Source organism: Puccinia triticina, chromosome 11A, assembly GCF_026914185.1.
Source record: "Puccinia triticina chromosome 11A, complete sequence".
In the NCBI taxonomy this organism is placed as follows: Eukaryota; Fungi; Basidiomycota; class Pucciniomycetes; order Pucciniales; family Pucciniaceae; genus Puccinia; species Puccinia triticina.
In genome coordinates, this window is record NC_070568.1 from 5,026,967 (window position 1) to 5,036,230 (window position 9,264).

Here is a 9,264-nt window from a genome sequence, read left to right on the forward strand (position 1 = left end):
TCATCCTCTCGTTGTTCGTCGAGAGTTCCAGCAATAGGTCCACGAATTTCGCGTCCAACAAAACCGCGCCATTCGCGTCGCGTTCGCCAAGTGCCTTGGTGAGCAGGATGTGAAGGCTGGATGCGGGGGGTTGGGTGACCGGGCGGGGCGGAAGTCGGACCTCCAGGTCGTCCATCATCTCCGAGTCGCCTGCGTTTGGCGCGCCTCGAGGTGGGTCGGGGGGGCGGTGGGCGGGAAGCATGGGCTGCCCGGAAGGAAGGGGGGAAGGGAAGAGAACTTTTCTGGTTAGTGGGGGGAGGGGGTGGTGATTTGTGAAATTTTCGACGCGTGGGGTGGTGTTTTTTTTTTGGTTCGCGGCAGAAAAGTCGATCGACAGTGATGTTACTTAGATTCATAGTGGGCAATGCCATCGGCCAAATTCCACTTTAAAAAAAAAAAAAAAAAAAAACGTATTCAGTCGACATCTCATCTTCACCGCCCTGTTCTCTCTTCCCTGGACTGTCAGAAACCTTTGGCCGGCCGGTCCAATCAATGACCCGGCGGGGTTTTGGGGTGTTTGTGGGACGCTGGCTGACGCTGGTGATTACTCTGTAGTGAGCATTTGAAGATTAGTGTCTATACGAGTCAGCTGTGGATGGTTTAATTTGTTGGGCCGGTATCGGAGTGATAATTAGAATCAGTTGTGCTGAGGGGGGAGAGACCCTCGTCGGGCGAATACTACCCCCGCTTCACCTCCCTCGCAACCCGACGAAACCAGGGTGGAAGAGCGGGCGCATACACGGACCGACCAGCCGCAGAGATGGTCTTGCAGGACAAATACAAACGGGCCAATTCGAGCCGCTACCGGGCAACCCATGGGGGGATCCAATCCAACCGGCAGAAAGCCAAGGCAGCAACCGCGAGTATCGGCCCCTCCTCCCCCTCCCAGCAGCAGCAGCCACCGGCCGAAGACTTCCCCCAGCTCATCCAGCCATCCTCCGCTCCGCCCGCCGATGACCTTCAACCCTCTCAGACCGCCGAAACTCTCCTCCCGCTTGCACATCCTCCCGCCGCTCCGCCTCCCCCGAATCCCACCTTCTCTCGGCGCCAGTTAGCCTCTAATGCCCACCGTTATCTCGAACCCGAACCGGATCCTAATGAAGGTGAGCAAATTGAGACATCTCTCTCTCTCTCTCTCTCTCTCTTGTTGGCTTCTTTTCTCAAGAAAAATGGAAAGGGACAAGTGACTCGTCCAGTCTACAACTCGATTATTCCTTCTTTTCTTTGATAAATGAATCTGACCCGGTTAAACTTTTTCTTTGTACATATTAAAGAGCCGGAACCGGAGATCGACCTCACATACTTTGTAGAGAAGCACAGGACGAAGATAGAGGCGGAAGAGGTTCGGAGCAAGGAGCCGGATGAAGAGCAAGATGTAGACCAGAGTTTTGACCATCTATTCAAGCACTCCACGCGCCCGGGCCATGTCCAACACTCGCTCTCCTCAACAGGCATCCACGGCTCCGCGGGCAAGCCGGCCAAAGTGTTTATCGAGGATTCCAGCTCGTTGGGCTTAGAGGAGCTGGATAACGAGCGAAAGAAGGCCGATGCCACCCGAGGTTTGTCTGACTAAGAATCTCGATTCATGATCATCGGATCGTTCTTAAAGGTCTTGAAAAATCTCCTCATATTCTCCCGTCCGTCATCCGTCGTTATCATTCGTTCTCGTAGAACTCATTGCCCGTTTCAGCGCCCACCAACTCGGCCCAAAGACGACTGGTCCTCCCAAACCCAACCGCCGACCATTGGCCCGGCAGAAGCCCAAACTTAATACGCCCAATCCTCCTAGCTCGAATCCAAAAGAGCTTGTTCATCCTCGTCAGTTATCTCTTCTTACCAAGCCATCACAAAACAAGTTCACACTTACTTTTTCCCCTGTTCCCTCTTTGTCTCTTCATTCACGTAAATTGGGACAGTCGATGATGAGGATTTTTTGGATGAGGTCTTGAACGACTCGTCAGGGACGTACGGAAAATTTAAGCGTACATGATCGAGTCTACCCACACGCATGAATCGACCTAATTTTCAACCTACTCTCGATATGTATCTTTTTTCCCTCGATGATCGGCCTTCTACTCTTACAATATATCTGTAATGCTCTGCCTTGAGAAATCAGATGCCTAGTTTGACATCATCAAATGTATCATCTGCAATGAGTCACTGGCTCCCTTCCACCTATTTAAGTCATCAGAGCTTTCAAGGGGGGAGTGATACAATACATTCTGATACTTGAACAACAACAAAAGGAGGTAAGACAGTCTGAACTAAATCTTACAAGGCATACTGATACAAATCTGGACAACTGTTTCGGGAGGATTTAATGTCTACAAGCTACTATGAGCAGATGGTTAAGCCAGAACAGAATTTGAGAAAAAATAATACAAACTACAGAGTCCAATAGATCTCTTGTTACAACACAGTCTTTTTGCAGAGACTTGATTCTGGTTTACTTGAAAAATGATTTACAATCCTCGACGTCATCTGTGCTTCCCAAAAAGATCGGGATCCTTTGATGGATGTCGGTGGGGATGACGTCGAGGACTCGCTCGGTGCCCGTGGTTGCGGTGCCGCCAGCCTGAAAGTGAAGTCGACAAGGCTCAGATGAGTACAAAGATGTAAGGATTCGAAAAAAGAAAAAGAAGGCGGGCACACCTGTTCAGTTAAAAATGCCATGGGGAAACCTTCGTAGAGGATCCTTAATTTCCCACTTGTTGATTTTTTGTCAGCCGGATAACTGGAGCAGAAAAAAAGAACCAATGACGTGATAAGTGATCGCATAGGGTAAGGTGGAGGTCCATATGGTACTCTCCCAAGAGAAGACTCACCCAAAGATTCCACCGTACAAGAGGGTTCGATGGACATCAGCAACCATGCTGCCGATGTATCTGGCTGAATAGGGTTTCCCATTGGCGGGGAACTTGATACTTTCCAAGTATTTGACGACCGATTCGTGGAAGAACATCGTGTTACCCTCGTTGAATGAATAGATCTTTCCTCGCTTGGGCACCTTGATATCCGGATGAGTCAAGATGAATTCGCCAATACCCTGCAGAGCAACAGATCGTCTCATTGAGCTCGGACGTATCTTCCCACCTACAATGCAATTAACCAGTCACAAAAAAGCAAGAAAGCTTTTCCATCCATACATTGTCAAGGGTGTATCCATTGACGCCTTGGCCGGTCGAAATCACCAGATTGGCACTCGATCCGTACATGCAATATCCAGCGGCAACCATCTCTTTGCCAGGTTTGAGGACATGCTTAATGCTCGCCTCCTCCCCCTCCGGCTGAACCAAAGGCGAACACGGCCATTCAGCTCCGGCTTGTATTGATATAGTTGGCTCCCTGCTGAGGGCGGGATTCATTCGGAAAGTCAGCGTCAGACTCACCACGCGATAGATCCCAAAGATCGTTCCGATGTTCACACCTGCATCGATATTGGAACTTCCGTCAAGAGGATCAAAAACGACGCAATATTTCCCCTTTTGTCTAGGATCCTCTACCATTATTAGCTCATCCTGTCCACCCAGAGAGAGAGAGAGAGAGAGAGGGGATCTTGTCAGTGATGGTCGTAATAAGATCGTGATAGGCTTTTTGGATGCCCTCTATGGATTTAATGCTTACGTTTTCCTCTGAAACCATTAACGCAACTTTTCCGCACGCCCTGAGGGAATTGATCATGATGTCATTGGAGAGCACGTCTAATTTTTTCTGTTCTTCCCCTTGGACATTTGTCATCCCAGCAGCGCCGATCCTACACAAACGATTGCAGTCGATCGTCTAATCAGTATGATTCCTGGACAACGATTGGGGATAGAAGACGAACAGGTTAAGAAGCCGGGCCCGACGGACGTTGGTTGCAATGAACTTGCAGGTTGTTTGGATTGCGGTGAGTAAGATGGTCAGGTCACCACTGGCCTGGGGAGTTCTGGCTTGAGAAGTTAGCACATGACGGGTGCTTGAAAAAAGGTGAGGGGGCATCGTCGGGGTGAGCTTGAGATAGTCTGGCCAAAGATGGTTGATTGCACTTACAGTGTGATGATCTCCGTGCTCATTTCGTCCGACATGGGTGCGGTGTGTCTGGTGGTTATTATACTTTGCGGGGCATCCACTGGTTGGCGGGTCCTTGGAGGTAAAGGGCTATCCAGTGACAAATGGTCAAAAGATATCTGTGTTCTTCCCAGTTCAGTTCTTCTGAAACCTAAAAAGGTGTAGGCTCGGCTGATATAAATTAGAGTGCCGTCTGAAAGACAAACTCCCGGAAAAAATGACGTCAGCTACGGCACCCGGGGACATCGGCCAGCATCGGCCACCTCGGCACGGGCTTCTCCCGCTCCGGCAGTCTACAAGAACGGGGGTTATATACATATGTAACGTGTGCATGTGTACGTAAGGTCGTTCGGTGGGGTTTCGGGTGTGTTGGCGCAGCAGCCCTGGCGGTTGATTGACAGTCTCATCACTGCTCCCCCCGGTTAGGTTTCATTCTCAACCCGCCCCTCAACACACCCACTACCCCCCCTTTCAACCTTACTACCGCGACTTTCGGCCCCTGAAACAGCAACCCAGCCCACGACACCATCACCCGATTGTCCTGCTGATCATCATGGTAGAGCCCGTCCACCTCTCTCTAGTGCAAAAACGACCGACTCTCTTCCCAAACGACTGACTGGATGCTTGTGCCCGGTTTCATTAGGATTCATCAAGCAAAACTCAAGTCGTTCGAGTGGTCCGGATCCTAGGCCGAACAGGTTCTCGTGGAAGCGTCACCCAATGCCGAGTTGAGTTCATGGACGACTCGTCCCGCTCCATCGTCCGTAACGTCAAGGGCGCCGTGCGCAAGACTGACATGCTCTGTCTGCTGGAGTCCGAGCGTGAGGCCCGGTACGTCCTGCCCTCCCATCCAATCCAGACCCTCATAATGAACCTAACATCTTGTTTGACTTGTTCCTTTCTAGTCGATTGCGATAAACTCGTGGCTGAATGTATCCTCTACTCGATCATCTCCCACCATTACCTGTTAGCATACAAGAGTAACTAAAGATTAATGGTTACGAGACGATAGTTTCAATAAGAAACTCAACAAAAAACATTCATTTACGTTTGGCCGAGAGCAATCTCTCCCGGCCGGCGTGGTTGTTCAATCACATTGACAAGATTTGTACCAACTCGCCCGCTAGCATGAATATCATCTGAGTTGTACATCCTCCTTGACACGGAAGAGCCATCTTGGCCGACGCGAGTTGCATACACTAGCCGAGCACTTTTCCCTCGTTTCAGGGGCAAGGCATCCCAAACTTAAGACAAGTCCCTCCTCGGGCAGCGTCACCTATCATACTAGCAGAAGGCTAAAAGGCAATTTCCTAGAGGTCTGTTGGAGCCGCTTGAACTGCACGGTTCCGTGCTTGCGGGGGTGTTCTAACAATGCAATTTGGAAGAGGCCGTAATTCCATCGAGCCTCAGTGATTGGTTTTCAGAATATTTTTTTTAATTGAGTCCGGACGTCCTGAAGAACGAGTCGGACTAACCATTTTCAGATATTTTTAAAATATTTCTAGAACCACCTGAGGTGGTTTTGAAAATATTTTGGAAACCAATTTGGTTTGAAAAATATTTCCAGAACCATTTGAAATGGTTTTTGAAACCATTTGGATGCTCCTTCTCTCACGGCACGGTTTTTGGGACCTTTTTGGCAACGGAATTTGTCCACAAACCAGATTCAGACCAATTTGGTTCTGACAACCACTATCCAATCAATTTGGTTTTGACAACCATCCCAAAAACTTTTGGTGCACCCATGGTGTAATATCAAAGTCTTCAGTGACTGGGAATGAATGGTGTAGATGCACTTTTTCAACATAAGCATCAGAGACAATGTGTAGAAACCAGCAGTAATTACGGCAGAAGAGCTGGACATATATGTATAACAGTTTTTCTTTTTGGTTACTGTGTTCCGCAGGCGCTTCCTGGGTTCGCCACCCATGACTGTCCTGCTACTTATATATTTAGTAGGAGTTTATTGCAGAGTAGATCAGTCAAGAGAATATCCAACCAAATAACAAAAACAAATCACTGAGAGGAACCTGTTGTTAGGAACGAAGGACCCAAGAATAAAAAAAAGACAGAAACAGAGACCCAGAGAGCTTCAAGAAAGAATTTATAGAGAGGGAAAGACGAGGTCAGATATCCAAGAAAAGAAACTCTTGGACTATTTATTTGAGCTAGAAATTGAAGGGTCCAACATGGGAGAAGCCTTGTGCAGCTGCCAGTAGTACTGAGCCTGCTGGATGGTTTGAGAGAGATTTAACAGCTTCAGTAAGATTTCTCTTAGTGTCATTGTCAAGACCTTGTAAAATCGGGGAGCCTCCGTGTTTAGTGCTTTATAATCGCTGGGGAATACCGCTGAATGCGCTTCCTCTCGGCGCCCAAGGTAACAATCAGATCTACGGTTTTCTGGTCAAGTTCGAGATCACTTGGGAATTCACTGTCGTCTTTGAGTTTCGTGAAGGTCTGGAGGAGGGTTGTATACTCGGGATGCCATTGAGTATCATCATGGGTTATGATTGGCACGAGAGTCTCTAACGATGCCTCGATTTTGCTGATTTCGTTGTTAGTTGGATTCTGCAACTTGGCCTGTCTGTAAACCTTCAACAAGCCCTCAATCTCTCGCACTTTCGTTTCGGCCACCTTTTTCCAACCGATTTCGTTGATCAGTCTTTTATCGGCCTCATTGAGCTGGAACAACTTGGCAGAATCATCAGCTGTTGTTCCTTGAGCCGATTTTGCTTGCTTGGATAACCTCTCGATCAGTCGACCCTCCTCGGCCGAGAAGTCAAAACCCTTGTATTCCAGAATTGAGAGTCGGTTGATTGCCTTCTCGACCCCTACAGGGAATTCGATATTTTTCGCGTCCATGTCTGTCCTGAGCTTCTTCAGGTTGAGGTAGAGGTTATCCTTTTTCCATTGTCCTCTTTTGAAGATCGATCGAAAGAAGTTGTACAGGCCCGACCACCATCTTTCTAGTCGGTACTCCTGTTCGGCTGTTTTCAAGCTTGCTATAGTTTCCGGATTTGGTATCTTTCCGGAAGCTGACTCATACTTGTAACGGATGACCAAGGCAACTCCATGCTTAGTAAACAACTTCTTGAGAGCGCTGACTTCCTCATCCTTATGCCGTATCCGTTGAAGTAGGCTACTTTCATTCACACCTTGAAAACCCTTTTCGTCTGTGTTTCTATTCGTAGCCCCTGATTCCATATTGTTATCTGAAGGATCATGTAGTCTTGGTCCTTCAGATAAGGGTCGCTCGTGAGTTAAACCTGATGGATCGCCGATGCCTCGTCCTTCAGGCAGTAGATGGTTACTTTCTCCAGCTTCGTACAAAAGACTGGGGTTAGCAGTAAGTGAAGGTGATTCAAAGTCTTTGAAACCACTCGAAAAAGAGGCGACCACCCCGCTTGGGGTGTTCAGGATGACTGAAAGCAGATTTAAGTAGGCGGAGTTGCAGAGGAGGGCTATAAAGGTTTTTATAATGAGTCTATTGGTGGTTTTACTCAAGCTTCTCGAACCAAAAACTACTGGCCCAGTCATGATGCGAAGATGCTTTTGTTGAGCTATCTAATCAATCTAAGCTGTTCGCTATGCTATGTAATCTGGGTTTTCTGTGCTGGAAAAGGGCTAGCAAATTAACTATGTTGGTCTGTTCGAGTACCCTTCTTAGGAGAATAAATATTGTGGAGATTGGCCAAGTCAAGTTCACGATGGGTTCCGACGGTTCAGATAAAGGCTTCATCGACTCATCGGCTTGACTGCAACTCACAAGCTGTACGGCTGGGTGAGCAAGCCTGTACCAGTTATGTTGACGTAAAACCTCCCCGCTGGAGCGCGTCTCATACTGATTGGCAAGACATATGCCAGTTAAAACAGACTTGTTCAGGCTGATCAACATCTATCGTTGCCAAGTCCCTCCTTTGGAGGTCGCTGCGCTCCCCCAAGGAGGGACTTGCATCAAGTTTGGGGGGGGGGGGGGGGGGGGTACGAACTTAACAAAGTCCCTCTGCTGCGGGCGTGTGTCTTGCGAAGCAAGCCCCCGACAGCCCTCGGCAGCGCTATCGCCCCTTCTTGGCGTGCCAAGAATCTGAGTTTGGCTGGGTGGAATTTTTGAAGCTTTAATATAATTCCTTGCCCCCTTGACATTCTTTGGAATAAAATAGCTTAGGTTGTGGGCCTGATTTTTCCTATCCAACCTACATAATTTCAGGTGTTTGGCAAAAATCATGCCACCCACAGAAATTCCACAAAAATCCCCAAACAGCTAGAATTACAAGCAGTGCGCAACTTGACCGCTGCACCCTGCAGCTTGTGTGCACAATGGGTGGTTGTTTTTTTATGTAGCTTTCTCTCAGAGGATGCTATCAGCCCTACAAGACCACAATTGTTCACCAGCTGTGAACATAACTGGAATCAAAGTGGCATTCTTGCTGTGCCAATATGGGGAGGTACGGTGTAAGTCTCCTGACGGAGGCTTGCTTTGTGAGTTCAGCCTACCCCCCAGGGGCCCAAAGTCTCAAGGGACTGAGTTAAGTTTGGGGGGGTACCTATTTACATACACCCAAATACACAAGTCCTTCCATGTGCTCGCGGGGCACGAGCACACTTGTGCCCCTAACTTAACACAATTCCCCCCTGGTGGGCGCTCTGGCTGGCAAAAAGCGGCCCCTCCCAGGGAGGGACTTGTGTATTATCACAAATTTTACGCGGGAGCAGAAAGTCCATTTGGCTGGGAGCTTTTTAAATCTTTTATAGCTCCTCCCCCAGCATCTCCAATATAGGTCTACCCCGTTGGTACCTTATGCTACATAACTGTGCCTACAATTTGGCCTACTCAGAATTTCTCTATCACTATCCGTTGACCTTGAAGGATATTTTGAAAAATTGAAGAATGTGCAAGTTTTGCAAATGAGTGTCCACTGGTTTGGGACTCCAGGAAACAGTTTTCTGGCTACAAGACAGCTGAGTGGCTCAAATTCTTCCCAAGCACAGCACTTACAATTCTGTCTATTCAATTTTACTTGCTCCTTTTTTCCTTTTGGTGTAGCAGATACTTTCTGATTATGCTTGAATTGGGAGATAAAACATAAGCCTCTTGTACAGAGAGCACTCCACGCAGGTCCCCGGGACCTCCGTTTGAGTGGCTTTGTTAAGCTAGCTTGTGCCTAATGTCTAACA

General features: G+C 48.2%; 4 protein-coding genes across 4 annotated transcripts; 2 read left to right on the forward strand and 2 right to left on the reverse strand.

Moving 5' to 3' along the window:
• Positions 1 to 799: 799 nt before the first annotated feature.
• On the forward strand, positions 800 to 2,029 carry PtA15_11A488 (uncharacterized protein; the record flags this gene model as incomplete). Its single annotated transcript, XM_053161401.1, has 4 exons — positions 800 to 1,142; positions 1,314 to 1,598; positions 1,711 to 1,857; positions 1,956 to 2,029. 4 exons carry the CDS (start codon positions 800 to 802, stop codon positions 2,027 to 2,029), a joined length of 849 nt encoding a protein of 282 aa, XP_053025352.1.
• Positions 2,030 to 2,485: 456 nt separating this feature from the next.
• Positions 2,486 to 4,106, reverse strand: PtA15_11A489 (uncharacterized protein; the record flags this gene model as incomplete). Its single annotated transcript, XM_053161402.1, has 8 exons — positions 2,486 to 2,614; positions 2,692 to 2,773; positions 2,865 to 3,085; positions 3,186 to 3,326; positions 3,429 to 3,557; positions 3,664 to 3,793; positions 3,866 to 3,997; positions 4,072 to 4,106. The coding sequence occupies 8 exons, from the start codon at positions 4,104 to 4,106 to the stop codon at positions 2,486 to 2,488; spliced, it is 999 nt and encodes a 332-aa protein (XP_053025353.1).
• Positions 4,107 to 4,642: 536 nt separating this feature from the next.
• Positions 4,643 to 5,007, forward strand: PtA15_11A490 (uncharacterized protein; the record flags this gene model as incomplete). Its single annotated transcript, XM_053161404.1, has 3 exons — positions 4,643 to 4,645; positions 4,733 to 4,920; positions 4,995 to 5,007. 3 exons carry the CDS (start codon positions 4,643 to 4,645, stop codon positions 5,005 to 5,007), a joined length of 204 nt encoding a protein of 67 aa, XP_053025354.1.
• A 1,401-nt stretch (positions 5,008 to 6,408) lies between these two features.
• On the reverse strand, positions 6,409 to 7,626 carry PtA15_11A491 (uncharacterized protein; the record flags this gene model as incomplete). The annotated part of the gene is made up of 1 exon (XM_053161405.1): positions 6,409 to 7,626. The coding sequence occupies one exon, from the start codon at positions 7,624 to 7,626 to the stop codon at positions 6,409 to 6,411; it is 1,218 nt and encodes a 405-aa protein (XP_053025355.1).
• Positions 7,627 to 9,264: the final 1,638 nt, after the last annotated feature.